This window comes from Passer domesticus, chromosome 4, assembly GCF_036417665.1.
Source record: "Passer domesticus isolate bPasDom1 chromosome 4, bPasDom1.hap1, whole genome shotgun sequence".
In the NCBI taxonomy this organism is placed as follows: domain Eukaryota; kingdom Metazoa; phylum Chordata; class Aves; order Passeriformes; family Passeridae; genus Passer; species Passer domesticus.
Window position 1 is genome coordinate 31,242,705 of NC_087477.1, and position 22,227 is coordinate 31,264,931.

A 22,227-nucleotide genomic window follows, 5' to 3' on the forward strand; every position below is an offset into this window, starting at 1 on the left:
GGTCCTGCTAGCAGCTCTTCCAAGTTTCTGTTATCTACCTATCCAAAACAAATGAGGGAAGGAACTTCATGCAATGCCTCACCGTGAAGAAAATAGCTCCCCTTAGGCAAAGATAACTCGCATTTCTGCATTTCTTTTCCTCCACTTCTCAAATCAGTTTCAAATGCTGGCCACATGCAGAATGAGGCTTTGTGAAAGCACAGTGTGTTCTAACAAAGAGGGACCAACAGCTAGCTGGGTGTTCTGAAAGACAGGCCACGTGTCTGGGGATGAGCCAGGCAAACTCATGCCTCTCCTCCAGAAGAGATTTTAAAAATCCATTGCAGCTCATATATCACAATCAGAAATTATGTGATGGTTTTACAATAAGGGACACATCAGGTAAGATACTGCAACACAAAAGCTCTTAATAAATATGCTACTACAGTAGCTTGAAACAGTCATGATTTTAACAGCTCCATTGAAATGGGGTTTTTTGCAAGTACTCGACAGTTCATGTCAAAACAAAAAAATACAAATGATTTCAAGCTTTCTTCCTTCTGAAAAATGTTTGGTAAATGCTATGACAGGTTTGTTTCCCTCAAATGCCAGACACACTCAACTAAATATAAAGAAAACTCTGAAAGTCAACTTGAGCTCTTACTTCTCCTGGATCATGACTATATTTTACTAAAGATGTACCTAGCCAAGCTACATACTCAATTTCTCCTGCTAGCCACTGTGGATAAAAGTCTTGTACCTGTTCACCCATGGACAAGCAAAGTAGCCTTTGATAAATTTACAAAAATGAAGCTGAGCATTAGTGCAATAAAAAGCCTACCTTGACTTGCACCTTGATGATTTGTAAGAAAAGCAGGAAAGCACCCATCCAGTTCTCATCTCCTACCAGTCTACCTGGGAGATCAGGGCAAGAAGTGCACATAACAAACACTTTGAGTAAATTCTTCATACTTTGTTGAAACAGTTGGCACTTTCCTCAAGTGTCAGTATCACTGCCAATGATGGGGAGTCACCCCCCTTGCCACCCTGGCAAAGGGGAAACTGGTGCCTAGCAATACACGGCAGTCATTGTTACTTGCACAGGACTGCTGCAGAGATCACAGCAAAGGAGCAGGAAAGATAATGGCTGGGGGGTTGGAAGCAGACAATCTTTAAGGTCCCTTTCAACTCAAGTAATTCCATGATTCTCTGGTGGAGCAATATGATGTTTTACTGGACTGATGAAATAGCTGGTCAAACACTGTGCACCCAAACAGAAACCAAAAGGATAGGGCTCCTCTACAGGTCACAAGAGTGCTTGTAGGACAGACAGACCTAAGGCCCAGATTTTAATAGATTATAGAACTCACTGGACAGACTTTAACTCACTGAAAAGTTGAGAAGGTGCTCTGATTTTATTTTTAATGTGGATAATCAATAAACTCAAAGCACATGGCTGTAGGTTTTTCTTAAACTCAGTAATCTTTGAGAATTCCTTTTGTCCTTCTTTCATGCATACAAACCTATCCAAATTCAAGATCTTCAGAATCTGATAAGTTTCTTTCTCCTTGGGGCAAGGAGCACTAATTAGGTGAGCTAGTGAGGTCAGCATTCAATCTAGAAACACTTGGGTGGATGTGATTGCACACAGCTCAGGCATTGAAGAGAAGGACACGACAGGATGGACCCTGTACAGATCCTTTCAGATAATCTGAAATCTTAGCTGAACTTATGTCCCTGTAGAACAACCACTCAAACGCCCTGTTTTTCCAAACCATTCCAATTTCAGATGCTATTCAAAAGCAGTCAGCACCTACAAAGCTCTGCTACAAATACGTTTCCTGGTAATTATCAAAGGGATCAACATTAGGACAGATGCAGAGCACTTATTAAAAAAAAATCTAAAATGCAACTTCTTCCCAAGAGATTCACATTTATTATCAATATTCACCAAAAAGGCAAAACATCAGGCTGAAATATTGAAGTTCCAGGGCAGCTCAACTTCCCAGCCATTATTTTGCTGGCTAAAGCTGGGTAAAAGACAAAGGTGGAATCCATTGCATGTCCCACATCAGTTTGAGCCCTTCTTCTGTGTTTCCAGAAGCAGAAAGATTTCTGGAGAGTGAGTTCTGTGCCAGCATCCCACACCTCAAGGAAACAGGATCAGAGGTTGCCTCATGGTGCTTGAATGCAAGAGGAATCAAGAACTACCTTCTCTCATATATGGCCACTCTTGCCTCCTCCCACTCACTCCCTAATCATTAAATATCCCCTGCGCAGTCTTTCCATTATTCCTGAGCCCAGCTCATCCCCACCATTGGCTTTGATTCCACAAACAAACTTTTGCTAACGTGGGGATGCAGAGAAAGGTTGGGTTTGCCATCTGTCCCTACAAATCAGTTACTGCTTGCTTAGGCCAACTTTAAATCCAAGATAAACAGAGAAAACTTGAAGCAACTGAATGTCCTTAAGTGTCTGTGAAATGCATTAACCTGACACATTGACCAGCTATGGTCATCCATTTTATTTTGAGTACAACCAAGAGGTCTCCACGTTCTCTTCATATAGCCTGCATGCTATGCTGAATTCCCAAGTCTGATTCTCTTCCAGGAGGCCTGCAAAGGCTTCCCTTCCCATAATGTACCACACACAGTCTAGAGGCACAGATCTGAGCTAAGGAACACAGAGGCTGGGAGAAGGAGAAAAAACAAATCCACCACTACTCATCTTAACTGTCATCAAGATGTTTACAAATAGATTTCAAAGCAAGTTCTAAGCTTTGCTTTCTGAAGTGGTTTCATTACTTCTCCTAGCCTGCCCTGTTTCTCAGTTTGGACAACAGCTGGCATTCACAGCAGTCCAACCAGCCGCATTATAAAGCATATATCCGAAATATAGCTCAGGGAAAAATCTACTGAGACAGCTAAGACTTAAAAACTCCATCTCATAGATGGTGTGTAGGAGGTGGAAAGAGGCACTGCTAAATCTGTTACCTTTCCTGTGAATGATGAGTACACCACCCCTTCCAAAAATAGTCCACAGAGGAAGCATTATGCTGGTGACTGTGAAAAAGCAAGCTCACCACTCTGGCTCAGACATCAGGTCAGCTGTATGTGAACACATGCCCTCCTCCTTCAAAGCTACTGGAATAACTATTACTTACGTTTTTTTTAAACACATGGAATCTATTGAGAATAATGGTGCTCTAAAAAAATGTACCCTCATTTTAAGAAGCTGTTTTATAAATTCTGCACTAACAAAAGGTAACAACTGACATAAGGCTCCAATAAAAGTTTCCATCTTCCACCTGTGGGTCTGACAACCCTGCACTGCACTCTATCACAACACCCATCACTAAGCCCACCTGCCTTCACCTTTAAAACTTTTACTATGCAAATATATGCTCATAAAGCCTGTCTCCATTCTGTGGGCAAGGAAGAGAGTGTAGCTGTTAAATGCATTGGTCCAGCATCATCACACATAAAAAACACACTTCAGAAAAAAGTCCAAGTCCATGGTAGGGATGAGGAGAATGGAGGAAATCTTTCTTCCATCTGAAGATCTGTGCCAAGCCAGTGACTTCACTCCTGACCTGTTAGAATCATTTTCTCCAGAGAGGGAAATTAATTCAGCCTCCAGCTCTATTTGATCTCTGACCTTCCTCTACAAAACAATTTGCATACAGTATGTCTGAACTCAATCAGTTATATCTTGAGGGATTTGTAAGTTCATCTGCCACATGCACAAAATTAAACATGACCCAGCCATTAAAACTGATGCTACTAGGAATTTGAACAGAATCATTTGTTCAGATCAACCATATGAAGTATTAGCCAGGTCAGACAGGGGTTAAAAAAGCATCTCTGAGTGCAGTCCTTACAGGGCGAAGATATGCTGGTTGTTAAGTAATGAACTGAAGTGTTTGATGCCACCAGAGTAATATTTTTAATTGACATAAGTATATTCATTAGGCAAAGTATAAGTGTTTCATCCACACATTATCATCTTTAAACTGTATTATGGATACAAATTCTACCAAACTGGCCAGCAACTGCATACACGCTTGTCATTAAACCATACATTTCAATACCTTTAAAGTATTAAGTTATTACAAATTATTAGCTTAGTAATTAAAAACACTTCAAATTAGAAGCAATCAGAAGCTCACAGTGAGCTCTCAGCACCAGAGATGCTAACAGGGTTTACAGTTTCCAGCCTCCTTCCCAAAGGCTCACACAAAAACCAAGAGAACCTGCAAGTCTTAAAATTTTTGCACTGCAACACAGCTCAGTTGCCCCTGTCATTTCCTTCCCCAAGCCCATTTTGCATTACAAGCTGTAAAAATAATTTTCTTAAGATGAGATAGCTTGTTTTAACCACTGCTTCTTGCCTTCTTCATCTTGAATGGACACTCCCTGTTAGAAGTACTGTCTCTATGGATAAGTAGAGATTTCTTGTGACTGACACATAACCTGACAACTTAACTGAATTTTTCACACCACTCCAGGGCAATGCATGTTCGTTTTGACCACAATGAACCCTTTGGGCCTTAAAACCATCACAGGGAATTAGTAAGGAAAAAAAAAAATCCACATATCTTTCTTACATATAGGAGCACACGAAGAAAGACCTACATCACACAATTAAAAGCAGAGGTCAGCCAAAGAAGCCCAGAGCCTTTCCTTCATCCCACAACCCCTGAGAAGAAATATGCATGGCTGACATAATACTGGCAGGGTATCAGCTGCTCTAGGTGATGCCCCTTCTACACAGGATGGAGTGGGAGGTGGGACAGAGGGATTAGGCTGCTTCAAAGGCACAAATCCTATTTTATGTGCTTCTGAAGGAAAGAGGAGCTGTCTGTAATTGCCTTTCTGTTCATAGCTACCCACCAAGCAGGGTAAAAGTAGTTCTATACTGGCTGCATCTCCTCATTTTGAGCTTGATTTTGACTTTTCTGACCCAAGTCTGGCAAACCTCCAGGGCATGTGCTAATAAAGCAAAAGGAAATAGCTCTGAAAGCTAACACCAAAGGTTGGAGGGAAATCAATATGTCCAATACACTTCAGAATCAGGCTTTCTGCCTGCTTCAGTCTTGCAAAAAGCATGTTTTTTTGAAGGACAACTTTAGCAGCTTACACCTCCAGTTTCCTCATAGGGAATATTTTGCATTAGATAAGCCACTGGCAAAAAAAGATCATTCCAATCTAAATGTTCAGATGCATTTCTGAGAGATTCAATGTAGCTTTGTCCAGTAACAAATTACAGTGTGCAGATATATCATGGAAACTTTTGAAACACTCTGACAAGTACTTAAAAACTGAAAAATTACCAATCATCCTTATCCAGGCCACTTAACTTCCTCTAGCAAACAAATTAATACAGTTGAAAGCAGGTGAGAGCCATAATTTAATGACAGTTTACTGTAGGAAAGATGAATCATCCCTTCTCTTTCATTATGTCCTAGCAGCTTCAAAAAAGTCACAGACATCTGCAGGCTATGTCCAAGCTTTTATCACTTACTCCACAGATTCTTTAAGAAGTTCTATCAGTGGTTAAAATTGTCACAAAAATGGTGTATATCATATTAGACTAATATTTGCTAATCATCACCAGTACTCTGATGATATCAGCTTCCTTTCTTCTGATAGTAACTGCCAGTAATCAGGTAGTCCCAATAAAGCATCACACCTTACTTCTTCCATCCTCCCTCAACCTACAGGATTTCTTCGGAAGGGAGATAACATTGGATTGACATTCTGAAAACACAGATTAATCTCTATCTCCACAGAGAGGTATTTACTCCACATTTCAGTTCTTGAATTTTATACAACCCTCATCATCACATCAATCCAAGACCCCAATTTGCTACTCATGCCTATTAAACATCCCGCTGCAGTGCTTTGCTGAACAGACTGGCAGACATAAACACACACTGCAGTGCTTTGCCAAAATGTCATTTCAGCACCATAAACTTTCACTGCTAGCTAAAAAAACCTGCCAGCTGCAGTCCTTGGCTTTTACAACATCAGCAACCAGCTACCATCACAAATCCTCTGGAGACAATGACTTCCAGATAGGCGCAGAATGAACATTTAAGCTTCTTACCTTCCAAGGCTTACACACTCCTCCTTGGCCAGCAGAGGAAAGGACCACTGAAACATGGCAGAAAACGCTAAGGAGACAGCTTTAAGCTTGTAAAACCCTTACCTTAAGTTGCACAAAATTGCCACGTTACAATTTGCCCAGCTATCATGGGTTCCATGAAACCATTCCCCACCTGAAATTGCTGAATCTTTCACACAAAGTGGGCAAGAACAGGAAGAGCTGGCATGAACATATATCATCCCCAAATGAACTCAGAAGTATTCCTCTCACCAAGTAGCACCTTCCTGACTATTTAGCATAGGATTGGCAACTACTTAGAACAGGAAAAAAAAATAATTCTGTGAGTACTGCATGAAATCCCATAAATGGATACATGGAAGAAACTGGGACACTAGAAAATGGAACTGGTTCCATAGTTAACCTGAAAGAATTCCATAGTGCAATGGCCATAGCTACACAGGGGAGATCAAAACAGAATTCTGGAATGTGCTGTGGGGGCATATTAGGTAAATTACATGGAAACAGGAGATGGGAGGCTATGGGAGGTGGAAGGGAGACCAGAGTAAAGAAGAGGGAGGAAACAGAGCAAATTGCACACAAGCAAACCCTTATAATAAATGCAAAAGGTGGACTCCTGTTAAAAGATGGGGAATTTTGCTTCTCTCTCAAACTGAAGAAAAAGAAATAAAGAAATTAAAAATGGTGTTCTATTTGTATATTTTACAAATATCTCATTAGTATGACATGAACAATTCCTAATGGAGAACATGTTTACCTTCTATCAACTGGCAAACAATTCTTCTTGAAGACCAAGGGAGATAGGCACTCAGATTAGGATGGGGGTACTTAATTTCTCCACAGTCAAAGATAAATCTGAGGTTAAGCAATTGCTAGAAAATAAAGAACAATATGATGCCACCCAAAAGCTCCTCACCTCAATTTGCCCACAGATAATTAGGAATACATTATGGTCAGAGGCAGTGAAGGCAGCAGGTAGACTCTGAATATCAGTCTGCACAAAAATGTTCTCACAGCATGGAAGCCATTAGGAAACCAGGAAAACTCTCAAAACCTTTATATTACACTGACATTTGCTCCTGAATTAATGAAGAGCAATAACCTCCAGGATATTTTGATAACACCTTATGAGTTTCCTTTCCTCAAGTTCTGCTTCAGTCACAAATATGGAAATGCTTTGACAGAGAGAACATGGCTTGCCTTCAAATACTATTTTGCCCTCTGAGGAAAAACACCGGCAACATGCCCCACAGCAGGAAAAGTATTTTCTCTGCCAACCAGAGAGGTCAAGCATAAGTTGATATTCAAAGTTCTCCTAGCACTTCAACAACCTCTTCAACAAACAGAAAACCTCTGGTACTTCTATCTACAGTCACCCATCTTCCACCTTCTGCTTCCCCCCTCCCCCAAGTATTGTTATTTTCTGTGCACATTCATTTCTATACTGCCCAGACTAATTTTAAATATTTCAAACAGAGGTGTTAAAAGTGACATAAAATTAATCTACTCACATCCAGAAGTGCTACCAGAATGTGCACATACCTGCCAAGAAGGAAGTGATAGGTAGGAAAAATCTTATAAAGCAGAAGAAAGGTAGAAGAAAAACATTGTATCTCCTTTCTGGCTTTGTGACTTCTGTACCCTTCCTATTAATCAGCGCATTTTCTGTGGGTGTCCTTAGCATATTTCATCAAATAAAATTTCCTGTAAACACGGGAGTCTGCTTCACACACTCCACACTGCTCTTTACTGTGCCATTAGGCAGCATCAACATATACTAAGCCACATATGGGAGGCTTGCCCATGTGGAAACACCAAGAGAAAACAGAACTGCATTAATGAAACAGCATTGAGAGGCCTCAACTGCAACTGTAATGCACTTCCAAAATAAATTCAAAGCACTAAATCAAAGCCACTTGCATCCCAACACTCACAATGCATACTGGATTGCAACACAATTCCACAGTGTCTACTGAAATTCATAGCTCTGCACAACCTAGATGAGTCATGAGCTTTCCCATCAAAAAAATACATGTGCTGTCATGAGGAGAAGATTGGAGGGTGTACATAAAGCAGCTTTGAAACTTTAATATCACCTGCCTATGGGTACCTTATGATTCATAATAAATCAGAGTTTGCTGTTTCTAGAATATGCATTAGCTTTATAGAATGATTTTCTTACATATATTTTAACACAACACACCATCATTAATTCTGAAAGCAGTAAGAAAAGCTCTACCAAATAAATCAGTCCAGCTAAGCTACAACCAAAGAGACATGTCAGCTCACTGACAGTTCCACTTCCTTCAAGAACTTAAAGAAACAGCCAACAAAGGCTTTCTTTTAGGAGGGTCCTCTGTGAATCAGCTCCTGTGCAGTGTGGATCCCCTAATGGGAGATCTATCCCTCATTCTTCCACTCTGAATCAATCCACAGACATTAAAAAAGGAAACATTGCTAACAGCTGCTAAACATCCTCTGTTTTGCAGCAGCAACTCGCACATTACACACAGATCAAGAATAAAACAAAGGAGGAAGAAAACCTGCCCCAGACTATGTGCTCTGCACATTATGATTCAAATCAAAATTTGAGAGCAAATGTTGTATGACTGAATCTTATTTACAACAAAAAAGTATATTAAAATTCATTTTTAAAGTTTCAGGAATTTTCCATGTGGCATGTCAGTATTATGGCACTGTAGCAAAGAAAATACACTAAATAGATCTCAAAAAGACAAAAAGAGACAAAACAAGAAAAGGCCTGTTGAAGCTTTTCAATTACCAAGCTAGGCATTTTTATTTTATTTTATTTATTTAACTTTTGTTACCTTGCACAAGTGTTGGGGACTTTAATGTTGGTATTCAAACTTTGGGAACTGATATCCAAGATAACTTTAGTGAAGTCAAATGTCATCCCTAAGTTAATTCTGCCTAAGACTGCTACAGAAGGCTCTGTTTCCGAAAATCAGTGTAAGGTGCAAAATCTCAAGATTTCATATTCGGCTCTTTTTGTTTTTTAAAGTACAGATGGTAATCAAAACTTCTTTGGGAACACAGTAATCTCAGTTTGCAACAAGACAAATTAGATACCTTTGAAAGAAGTGGTATCACTTACATTTAAGAAATTGATGCTTAATAAAGCAGAAAAGCATCTTTCCTTCCACCACTGAAAGGCAAATTCTCAGAGACACTCACAGGGTTTGCATTCCTTCTACTAGTAAGGTTTCCCAATTGATCAAGTAACAGATGACTGGAGTACACTGTGATGTTTGGTGTCTTAATCAAAACTGAGTTGCTCTCACCAATATTAAAAAGTATTTCATCATGTCTTTAGTCTCAGCAATGCACCATGTCTCATGGAGCTTCCCTGTAAGAAGGATCAAAAAGGCTTCTAAAAATTTTTATATTTTATTATGGTGATTCTCCAAAGTGGAACCATTCACCCTGGCTCTGAACAAAGTATAATGTCTGTGGAAAATTTTGGTGGTTTACAAGATTAGCTGTTCTAGAAAAAAAAAGTATTAAGACAAGAAATACTCAGCATCTGGGAGTTCCACTGCACTGTATGTTTATGCTATGACACTGTTTTCTAAGGAGTGCCAGGAAATGCAGGGGGTGGGAAGAGGAGATACAGCTAACTTGCTATTGCTTTTACTCTCAATTTTCACATTAAATGCAATTAGCAAGGCTCCTGCTTAATTCCCATTTTCTATAGAAGGAAAGACCTAATGCCTAAATTGTCAGTCTTGACACAGACTTTTTCACTGAAAGCTTCATAATTAAACAAAGAGTTGCATTACCTGCTCAGGAAGTGTATTGCCTACCTACTTGTTACCTGCTACTGTAATTTTATGTTTTCAGTGCTATTTACTACAAATGTGATAAATTAAGAGACACTATTAAAAAAAAAATTAGCACATGGAGATACCAAACATCATCCATACAGAACCTGAAAATCTTAGGGACAAGACCTGTTCCTCTATTTACATTAGAAGAATTTACAGCACATGAAATCCATATGACTACAGCATCATAGGGTACTCAAAGAAGCTTGACATTTCAGCTTGACTGGGAATTTTGGTGCTAGAACAGTAAAAATAAAATGACTCAGCATGGAAAACATGGAAGTTGGCAACTGTTTATTCTTGAGATGCCAGGGAACCAAATGACATGGATTCAGTGAGGTTAAGAACTTCAATTTGTTAATTAACTATCTGAAAACAAGTGTTTTAATCCATATTTTGTTTTCAAAATATTATACACTAGATACTCACTTGCTGGTATGCCCCCGACCCCCCTCAATTTGTATCTATACATTCAGGCTGACTTGCAAATAGAACAGTCATGTTCATCTCTGCATTAAAGGCAACTATCAATAATTTTTACTTTTTAAAAACTAATTTAGAAAACACACTGCACACAGAAATAAAACACACAGAGGCAGACAATAAATGTTTTGTCATTCAGTGAAATACTGCTTGCAGTACATTAGCCCTTCTGTAATTAATTTGAGCCTACTAACCACCACTACCCTGTCTGTGTTCAGCAGTAAGCTTCTGCCAGAGCAGAAATCCCACAGGCAGCCTCAGATGGGCTCTCTCAAGTCATCCCTGTCTGTCACTGTCTCAGCTGTCACTCCACCAGCTGCAGGGCAGGTGGGTGACAGTGGGGTGTCACAGCAGCCCTCCAGCCTGGCCTCACTTGGCTGCTTAAGCTTGTGCTTCATGCTCCAAAGCACACCAGTTTTTAAGGCTGCACTAGGCCATCTTGGAGAAACTGCTCAAGAAAGAATTTCACCAAGAATTTATTACTTATTTCCTCTGCATAACTGTACCCACAGGTTCAAAAAAAAAATTAGTGTTTTTAATTAGTTGAAAGTCAAAACCAAACTTCCATCATGGTGCAAGAAAAATGCCAGTCACCACACAAGACTGCAGGCTTTCACACAGGCAAGCAGCCTTAACACACATAACCTTACAGGGAGAGAGAAATGGCACAAAGTTACATTGATACTTCGAATGCCTGGTTGGCACCTTCTGTTTTCTCAGAAAGGCTCACCCTGCTTCCTTCAAGGTCCCACTGCTACCCTGGATGCCCACACCTGCCCTACCAAGCTGTCAGTTCACCTGGAAAATCCAAGCAAAATCTATCTCATGTGCCTCAGCTGCAAAGGAATGCAAACCCACCAGGTTTTAAAATAACTACATGTTACTCAGTGTTGATATTAACATTTTTGAAATGGCTACTCATCCCTTGCAGAATAAGTAAAAGACAGATGTGCAAGGCAGTCCAGGAGGAGCCCCAGATACTCATCAGCTACATGGCTATACTGCATAGATGACTGAGAATCTCAATCTAAAAATATCAAATGCATGATTTTGCATATCTACAGAACAAAACACCAGTTCAGAATAATGTTGCTATTAATAGAAATAATATGCACGTACATTATGGATGTTCTTTCATTCCACAGATGTGATTTTATTCTGTTACAGCCATCATGACTTATATTTAAGCTTTACAATACAGAGAACAGATTTAAATGAAAGTCAGCAGACATTTGCTTTATACTTTATAATTACAGGGATCTCTCCCTATAGAGAGAGATAAAAAGGCATTAGTTATGGTCAATACTAAAGGGGGTAATTGTGCATTACAGCAGTGATGATCCTTATTACACTGAGTTTCAAGAGCTTTGAACAGAAAAGAACATTCTCAGCATAAAACTACACAAGAGCTTTAGCAGAAATGAAGGGCAGAGACGACTGTGACCATGCCATATTCATGTATCCCCTGGCAGGTCATTAGATTCTCCATTTTGCAAATCTTCCCACACAGCTCTTACAAAGAGCCATGTCCACATCAAAAGCACCATGTTACTTACAGCTGAAAAAAAGAGGACTAAAACAATCCTCCAGGAATATTGATTTGAAAGAGAATAAAACTGCTTGTGAGATCTTTTCAAGACAATCCACCACAGTGAAATGAATGCCTACCACAAGGTAATAGCCCTTTCTGCTCCCCATAGTAAAGCACCAATAGGATTTGTCAGATAGACAGGACTAACTTCAACAAGGATAAAAAACTCCAGTTTTTAAGAATTCAATTTATACAGCTCCTCTGGACACTAACTGCAAATAAGACACACAATAGAACTTCATGCTCAATTCCACGACAGCCATATTTTTGTGCAAATATTAAATACTCTTCATAATCATATTTTTGGCTAACTCTCAAATGTTCATACAAGAAAACAGCACAGAAGGAGGCATTTGTCTCTTCTGAGTTATTTTTGTCTCCTAAAAAAACACTCCACACATTTTGGAAAGCATTGTTCCTGCCAGCTGGGGTCACTTTTCACCTAGTGTCAGGGGAAGAATATTAACTACAGTGTATGAATAAAAATACCTACAGTGTTTTATAGGATGACCCAGAGCAAAGTTGATCTTCATAATTGAGGCTATTTAGAGGCATTTTTGAGATCGTGTCACTGTATTAATGGAAGACAGTGACTCTCCAGATAGATCTTTATGTTAGATGCAATGTGTCTAACCAGTCAGTGGATTGGTGCACAAACCCTCCTCTCTACAACTGGAGAGGATACAACTTGTGCCGTTAAACCTGAGATTTGCTGTTTGGCCTTTCAGCACTAGCAGATTGCTTTTCAACTCCAAATTATTGGGAAAAACAGCTATATTTCCACAAAACTAAACAGCTATCCTACAGCAGCTGGTCTCCACTAGAGGCTTCCGAGTTCAGAACCACCACTAGATCACACTTTAAACTATGATCCAAATTAACTAAAACCCTTCAGATTGGTGAAGTTCCATGCCTAACGCTCCTGAAGTTTCCAGATCCTGCAAGTCACTCAAAATACAAGCTATAAACAGCAGACATCTTCTTTGCTGTTTATTTGGCACAACACAATCCTTCATTTATACAACTGAGAGACAGAAAGCACTCCATCTGCCTCTCAGCTCATAAGCCCCTCACTGCTCACTTCTTCCCCTGGAAAAGACTGCAATAATAAAAATAAACCAACCTGTTTGGCCAACTGGTCCTTCTTCACCAAGCCAGTGGCTGCGGCAATGTTCCCTGCTCCTTCCACCGTCTTCTGCGCCACCGCCGTCACTCCTGTCACCACAGCTCCCCCAACATTGGACACCTGCTCTTTGGTCTTCTCAGCCACTGAGGAGAAGCAGAAGATGGAAAAACACATGATGCCTCTAGGAGCTGTGAGTTTGTCAGAGAATTCATCATTGACAGCCCAACATCATGAAAAGCCGTAAGACCATTACATTTTCTGTACCCCAAGTGGATCTTAAGAAATTAAACTATCCATCTAGTAATGCTAGAGCAGCAGAGGTAAAAATAAGCCTTAGCTGGGGCTCCATTTCTTTCATGTGAAAGATATCTGACATTTTCATTCATGTCTAACTGCACTTTAGGGAAGTAAAGTCATTATTTAGGTGCTCTTATTATGTCCATCTCACTGTGTAATGCATCCTAGCTTGGAAATGCATCCCAATAAGTCCACCAAACTGCATGACACAAGGCATGAAATACATGATTTTTTGCATTAGACTCAAAAAACGTTGATTATTCCTTTTTTATTTTCTAAGATCTATTTCATTAAGAACCAGATCTATCAATGCTCAACTAGAGCATTTCAAACAGAACCTTTTAACTGACCCCCTTGAGATTTTTGCCCCAATGCTGATACATAATATACTAATTTATAAAAAGACTGAATGTCAAAGCAAACTGAATTAATAGCTAACTTCCAAGCCCCGGGGAAACAACAACTCATTTAGCCTACATATACATCAGCAGTCGCCTTTCTACCTTTCAGAATATCACTGGGGCTTTTCTGCTCATTCATCCCCAAGGGCTATTTCTGACAGCAGCTTGAACTACAGGGAAACTGCTCTAAGAAAAGGGATGGAATGTCTTCATGCCTCCAAGTTACATACCCAGGTTTTTAGCAAAACACACATGTACTCCTCTAAACAAGGGAATGTTTTTCAAAAACATCCATCATATCTTTGCCATTCTAACTAATCTTATACTTTCCTTCAGGCTAAATCCCATCTGATCCATAAAATGTATTCATAGCTTCATCTGCATCCTTTAAGAGCACAGGATGGATTCTGCTGCAAAGTTAGGCCACCATCTCTGAGGTTTTTTTGGGAAGCACATATGAACATTAGACTTTCTATGGATAAATTACATTTCTTTAATTCCTTACATAAAGGGCATCAGCTGTCCATTTCACAGGGCAGGCAGCATGCATTGATGCAGGCAGCATCAATTACAATTGATAACAAACAGCAAAAATTAGGAAAAAGCTAGAAAGCTAAACATGACTAATATGCAATTTTTATTAAAGACCCAAATTATAAATATCTGCTGACTGAAAATGGAGGCAGATAATATTTAATTGGTTACAAACTTTTCCCTTTAAATTAGCTAGAATGAGCATTAAATTATCTCTTATGACCAGGAGCTTTCATTATAGAGTAGAAAAACAGACTACACATTGTCTGAAATTAGAAACAGAAAAAGTCTGTTTCAAATATCTCCCACACTATACATGCTAATAACCTAAAAGTAAACATCCACTACTCTAGTGCCATGCTTTTTTTTTTTTTTTTTGGGGGGGGGATGGGGGGCAGGGGTGTGGAGTTGGAAAGATAATCAAAAGTGCGTTTTGTTGAAAAGCAAATGTTGCCCTCAGGGAAGGTTTGACTTAATGCTAGCAAGTGCAAAAAGACATCTGTTAAGATGCCCCATTTGATTATTACCAGCTACAGACCACAAACCCTTTGGATTTTATGCATGAAATTCATATAAGGAGCTTTCCACTAGGTTCTTCCAAACATATATCTTCAGATGTGTGTCCTCATAACATGCTATGTCTTGCAAAGCCTAGTGCTTGTGAGACCTGCTTGTGCTTGGAGTCTTTCAGAAAGAAATTGGGTGATGTTATGAAGCAAACTTATTCATGCTGTTCCATATAAATCCCACAGGTAATGCAAAAAGAATTCTAAAAAAATAGAGTAGCATGTCATAAAAGTAGATTCAAAATCCAATTTCCCAATAAATATTTAAATTTTAAAAATTAATATAAGATATGTTTTGGGTACATTTCAGTACTGCTTTTTATTTTTCCTCTGTCTCACTCATTTTCTGGGAGAGATCCTGGGGTGCATCCAAAGCAGCATAACCAGCAATTCCAGGGAGGGGATTCTGGCCCTCTGCTCTGCAGAGACCCCACCAGCAGGGCTGCATCAGCTCTGAGGCCCCAGCAGGACAGACCTGAACCTGACAGAGTGAGTCCAGGGGGGACACCCCCAAGATGATTAGAGGGATGGAGTGCCCCTCCTAAGAAGACACAGCTGGTGAGATCCTAATTGTGGCCTTACGGTACCTAAAACCCTAAAAGAAAGATAGACACGATCCTGTGATCATGGTGGGACAGGGCAGGAGTAGATTACTTCAAACTAAAAGAGGGTAAGTTTAGAAATGGAAGAAATTCTTTACTGTGAGGGTGGTGAGGCACTGAACAGGTTGCCCAGAGAAGCTGTGAATGTCCCATCCCTGGAAGTGCTCAAGGCCAGGGGGCTATAAGCAACCTGGTCTAGCAGAAGGCATTTCTGCCCATGTAAGGGGGTTAGAATCAGATAATCTTTAAGGTCTTTTCCAAATCAAATCACTGGGTTTGATTCTATAATTCAGGGTCCTTTCAGTCTGTTATTTTTTTTTGTATGGAAGTGCCACACATTTTTTTGGAAACTTCCCTTTCCAAAAAAAAAACATTGAATGGCAGAACATGCAAAGTACAAATTCAGTAGGCTTGATGCGGACAAGGGGTCAGTCAGCCTTGAGCAGACTCATCCTTTCTGATAACATGACAAAGCATGGTTGTACTGTATTGACTGTCACAGGTGTAATTAGTTTCATTATCTCAAGGTCTTAAAGCACCTTCACCTCAAAGTACCAAGAAACAGAGTGGAACTGAGTGCACTGTGGATGCTGCAGCATAAACCACCTGATTCTCAATGCCATGATTACTCCCACATTTCTTACACTACGTTGTCACAGCAGGTACAACCACCTACCAACAGCAACTATGCAGTGGCTGCTGTTCCCACTACTACAGGATTTTGGGGAGGCACTGTCTTAAGTACATTTCCTCCTCCCAGCAACACATTATCCTAGGAAAGGCCTAGAACATATAAACTCAAATGAAAAAGGAAAGAATCAGGCCACTAACACTGTTACTGGCACAATAAGATACTGATAAAAGTAGTAACAAAAGCAGTGCACTTAAGACCGCTTCTATTTCAGACAGCCATGGTTTAACCCCAGCTGGCAACTAAGCACCACATAGCTGTTCATTCCCTTCTTCCTCCAGCAGGATGGGGAAGAAGAGAATTGGAAGGGTAAAAGTAAGAAAAACTCAAGGCATAAGTATGGTTCAATTGAAATACAACAATAATAGGAATAAAAAATATACTAAAAAGGAAAACAACAAAAAGAAATATATAAATCCCACAGACAATGCAAATTCAAACAATTGCTCGCCACCACCCAACTGATGCCCAGCCAGTCCCCAAGCAGATGACCCTCACCAACCTTCCCCATAGTTTTACTGCTCAGTATGAAGCCATATGGTGTGGAATATCCTTCTGGTCAGCTGTCCTGGCCATGTCTTCTCCCAATTCCTTGTGAACTCCCAGCCTTCTCACTGGTGGGGCGAGGTGAGAAGCAGGAAATGCTTCCCCTGTGCAAGCCCTGCTCAGCACTAACTACAACATCCCTATGTTATCCGTACTGGTTCCAGAACAAATCCCAGACAGCCCCATACCAGGTATTATGAAGAAAATTACCTCCATGCCAGCCAAAAGCAGCACAAAAACTCAGCATAAGAAAGCTTACACAGGAGTTACCATGGAAGATCTCTCACACACTGCTTCAGAAGTCAGAGCCATGAAGATAAATTCAGAAAACTATATAAATAGCACAGTTTGGCAAAAGCAATCATAGTAGGGAGAGAATCTTCTTTCCTATCTCTAAGGAATAACTAAACATGAACATCATTACCAGAGTGACTCTGATAATGAGATCCAGTCTGGTGACCCCAGAGCTCTGAAAACTCCGCAACAGGAGAAAAAAACTAAAACTAGAAGAAAAACTTAGCAAACTAAGTTTCCAGTCTCATTTATTTTATTGCTTACACTAAGTAGTAATGGGGAAAGCATTAAGTGCTCACAAACCAATCAGTTCAGAATGCAGGAGGTTGATTCCAACTTAGTAAATTTATCTGAATACCAGGTTGCTTAATGATCTTATGCCATTAAGTCTTGGTAAAATTGATGTTTCCTTTGCATCACAGTGCTGACAACCAGAGGAAATCTGCAGAGCTTTGCTGTGCAATGGCCTGATTGCTCCTTTTATCTATGCAGAGACTGTCCTTTCCATTAAATGACCCTGGGACAGTGTACAATGACCACACCAAGGGCGAGTTTAATTTCTAATACTCACTGTAGCACTGTGCAAAAAGTATTAGCATTGAAGCTGTCTTTGCACTACTTAGTACAGACAACAGGGTAGCATATAGTATCAGTGTAAAACCTCTGGAGCAATTCAAAATAGTAACTAGTTTCTTTCAACCTTGAACAATAAAAGTAGATTCAAACCACAGAATTTCCCTGAATTAATGAACTTACCCTTATTGTACCAAATATACTTTTGAGTAAGTATTTCAAACAGTAAGTTTGTCTTAAGTACTTTGAAGAACTCATTTACAAAGATGCCATAAATATGGTGGTTCTTTAATTTACGCAATTTTCTGTAAGATACCTGATGGAGTTAAAGAGTAGGAATACCAATGACTAAGAACATTAAGAAGAACGACCTTGAATAAATAAAGAATTAAGCAAAACACCTGACTATGGTTTACTACTATCAATATTGTGTCTTCACTCACATGATTGAAGAACTAAGTTTTTTTCTATGACTTATTTACAAATAGTGCTTTATATCTGGATATGGACTGTAAATATTTCACCTTTGATACTGTTAATTTCTGGGAGGTAAGTGAGATGGGCGAATTATGCATTTACAGTCAAAGACCAGGAGATATTTCAATTAGGATTCTAAACACAGGGCATAGACCCCATAAATCTAATAAGCAAAGCTGCTTTTATCAGCAGTTCAGAGAAAAGGTGACCTGACAAATAACACACTTACCATATTCCAATGAAACACAGCCTGGAATCCTCATTTCACTGTATCTTGATGTCAATATACCTGTACAATCAGGTCACATTTAAAGCAAAAAACACCTCAGTCTAGTAATCCTGGGTTTGGAAATTAACTGACTGAAGAATGCAAGGTTTTAGCTCTTGGGTGCTAGGTTTTAGGGTTTTAGCTCTTCAAGGTGTGTCATTTCACCCGCACAGGGCCTAAATCACAACTTATTCAAAGACAGAAAAGCTATCAAGATTGTGGAACTCAGGCGTCAAGAAAAGACTGACTGCAAAACTGTGAACACTCATTTTGATCTGTGATTCTAGTTTGTAGCTTACTGTCTCCAACCTCTCAAGCCTTTTTTATTTACATAATAAAGTGTTTATTTCACCTCAGGTTTCACATGGTGCACTAGGGAGTTAATATCGTAAGACCAGCACAGCTTGACTCCCAGTCATATGAAAAGAGACAAGTAGGTCTTTCCAAGCAACTTAGAAGGCATTTTTGTCACATCAACTTTAACAGCATTGATTTAAATGGATTTGATTTCTACATCAACTTCACTAGCATCTCTGTCTTAATGTTTACACCTCACAGAATCACTACAGTGAACCCAAGTCTGTTTTTATCTACCTTCTCTTCTTGCCAGAAGAACTATTTATAGGCTTGCTATTATTTTTTTGTTCTTAAAATGCATCCAAACACTTGCTCTGTTCTTACACTAGCAAGTCCATACTGTTTCATTTTGGAAGCCATGACCTCTAGATTTTGCCTGAAGTCTTCTCACTGCCACAGATCAACCTGTTCACTCCCTGTTCATTTTCAGTTTTCATGCAACAGCCAAACATGTCAAAGAGCTTGAAAGGACAGAAGGTGGCAAACTGCAGCACAGAACCAGTTATTCCCAAGTTTTGGGTGTTTCACTTTGTCACCTGTTTCCTAGGAGGAGCAGCTACTGTTTTGCCTAAAATCTACAGTAATTTGTCCAAATTTTCTATTCACAGGCACAGCACATAACAGGTGTGTCCCCCTTATGTTTGGCTTTACAATCTGTTTTGTATCTTCCAGAAGAAAATTTAAGGTATTTTAAATCCCATTAAAAATTCTATTCACCCACTGCAAATTTCCTGCCTAATTAAATATATTGCAATCACATAAAGAGAGGCAGAGCATTTGAGATGAGTAGTTTCTTTCAGGATGAGGAAGGGAAGTCCCCCACTGAGGTAGTGCACTAGAATCCCAGTGCTTCAGCACGTTTCATACGTTTGCAAATGCCCTTGACTTAGATTCCACCACATCCAAGCTTGGTGAACGTCACCTCTATTAACTTGCTTCCTAGTGCTGGCAGTTGCTGTTCCCACATCTGTGATGATACTGGATATAGGAGTCCCAAATCTCATTCTACTGCAATCCTCTACTGGTCATAGCAATGATCCCTCTGAATATTTCTCTTAATTGGGGTCTAATGAGCTGAGATTTCAAATCTCCTAACAACAGCACACATGCTCAGCCTGAGCTCTAAAGGGCTATCCTCAATACGCTCTTCTGTTTTGTTACTGCAAATACTCTTGACTGACTTTTCAACCATTTATGTGGGTTGTGTATTAAGTACTGACATTTGTTTACTTACCACTGTTTATCCTTTGCCTTTGAGCACAAAGATACACTGACACGTGAGCTGAATGAGAGACTGGCTGTACACTGAGGAAAAAGAAATCCTTTTCTACTATCTTACATATTTCTGAATTTGTTAGGGGAAAAACAAATTTATTGACCATGCATTCTCTTCTCATCTTCAGAACTCCCACGTTCTACAGCAGAAAATTATACATTTTATTCAATGCCCTATGGTCAACTAAGTCTTTTCTGCACTCTGTAGATATCAAAGACGTCCATTCATTTTGCCCCTTAAAACAAATTATTGGTTACTGGTTTCAGTTCATACCTAAAATGATCCCTGCAAATCAATTTAAAATGGAAATTTACTCCTTCTTTGTGTAAAAATGCTATTGTGAAGATACCTGCCTGGCATTAAATTCCAAGTTTGAAAGTGTTCTTTCTTGAGAGATTAGTCAGTTTAAAAAAAAATTCAAAACACTCATAACTGTGACAAATTCAAATCAAAACTCTGAAATTTGTTTCTTTCCTGTAAGCAATTTCCATTCAGTTTTTCCACCCAACCACCTCTCTCAATTTTCCTATGTTTTTTCCGTCTTTCATAAATTACAGTGCTCTCAAAAAACCCTCACTTTTTAACAGCTAAATGGCTGGTTAATCTCATGAAGCAAAGAAGCTGAAATCAAGAGGTAATTATCTTACCTGTTGTAACTCCATGAACAACTCCTTCCTTGGTCCTGGAACCTAAACAAAGAAAACTAGGTTGAAAATGCATATTCTTAAGTACTGGTAAAGACTAGATAGATGATAAAAGAGGGACTAACATGTAGACTGCATACCATTCACACAATATTTTCCACGGTTATTAAGACATTCAGTCTAAGGGAAGAGGCAAAGCCATCAGTAAAGAACAACTGTTCTTTAAACTAATTAGCACATACTGCTGTTTAAAACATAACTGGATGTCTTTTTCCTTACCAGCCCTCTACTTGCCCTTGTCAGATTCCATAATTTGGCTACATTTCAGAGATTAGTATCCATCTGTGTACTATGATGCTTAACAATGTGCAATTAAGAGAGTTTATGGCTCCCACTTAATCATCTTACTTAGTCTGCCACAGATAGGATGACTTTTTATTTTTCTTACCAACACAGAAATGACCTTATTTGTACTGCAATTTTTTTGCTGTCATTCAGTATTTGAGACATTATAATTTATACTTCTGACTTTACACTTCTAACAGAAGAAAATGCATGAGCAGAAACATATTAGGAAAAAAAGCAACTTTTTGTCCAAAATTCTTTGCAATAACACAATTAAACACAGAAACACAATATAAGCTCATTCGTCAATATGTCCCACTTGCTACTAGTGCAAATTTATGCAACTTTAACCAGGTAGTTCTGGAACTATTAGATTGATTACAACATTGAAAAGGCTCTCTTACCCGTGGGCAAAAGTAGAATAATAATCCATGATATAGACAAGGGAAAAAAAATACTCCATCAAGTAAAATGAAATATTTCTTTAGCTAATGATGAGATTAAACAGCTGAAAAGTCTTTTTCCCCCTCTTTATTCCAAATTTATCTCTAAAAAAAGCCTGATTTCTCTCACTGAAAAATATTTACCATTCAACAATCCAAAGTTTCAGTATACACAAAGTGTTCACACCTAAGGACTTGTTTTGGTTCTCAATTTTGTACCACCATGAGACCTGAAGAAGCAAAGCACATCCTGGAATTCAAGCAGATGATGGTTCGACTGACTTCTAGCAACTAAACAGCACTGCAGGCTTACAGTGTGTCTACTGGAACACTTAATATTAAGCCCATGCTTTTAAAGGCACTGTTAGACCTGGTCAATATCTTGTGCATGTTTTTGAGCAGACTGTCTGCAAGCCAAGCCATTAAAGACATGGAAACCAGTGAATTAGCAAGTACCCAGATCTCTAAGGCCAGAAGGGGATGGATGGTATGACAGAACTCCCTGAGGACCTGTGCAATGCACACATCTCCAGAGGGACCTATTCCAAGTCGATTCTTACTTCACTTGCCCAGACAACACTGCTATAACCACAACTCACAGAAAAATGCTCTTTAGTGGAAGACAGACTTTTCTTTAAAAAAGCTCAGCTCACAGACCCATATGGAACAGGGGTATGTATAGCCAGATCCATTAATTGGCAAACAACCAGCTGGTTGGTGTTCCAGACCCCACAGCATATGTTAGAGCTCAAGAGCACTTGCC

General features: G+C 39.3%; 1 protein-coding gene across 2 annotated transcripts in view; it reads right to left on the reverse strand.

The window, feature by feature from the left end:
* Positions 1-22,227, reverse strand: part of SNCA (synuclein alpha) — a 62,406-nt gene that overhangs the window by 34,491 nt on the left and 5,688 nt on the right. For both annotated transcript variants that reach the window (XM_064416931.1, XM_064416932.1), the window contains exons 3-4: positions 20,680-20,721; positions 13,148-13,293 (exon numbers count right to left, since the gene is read on the reverse strand). In XM_064416931.1, coding sequence (XP_064273001.1) covers positions 13,148-13,293; positions 20,680-20,721 — 188 coding nt within the window. The remainder of the gene's footprint in view (positions 1-13,147; positions 13,294-20,679; positions 20,722-22,227) is intronic.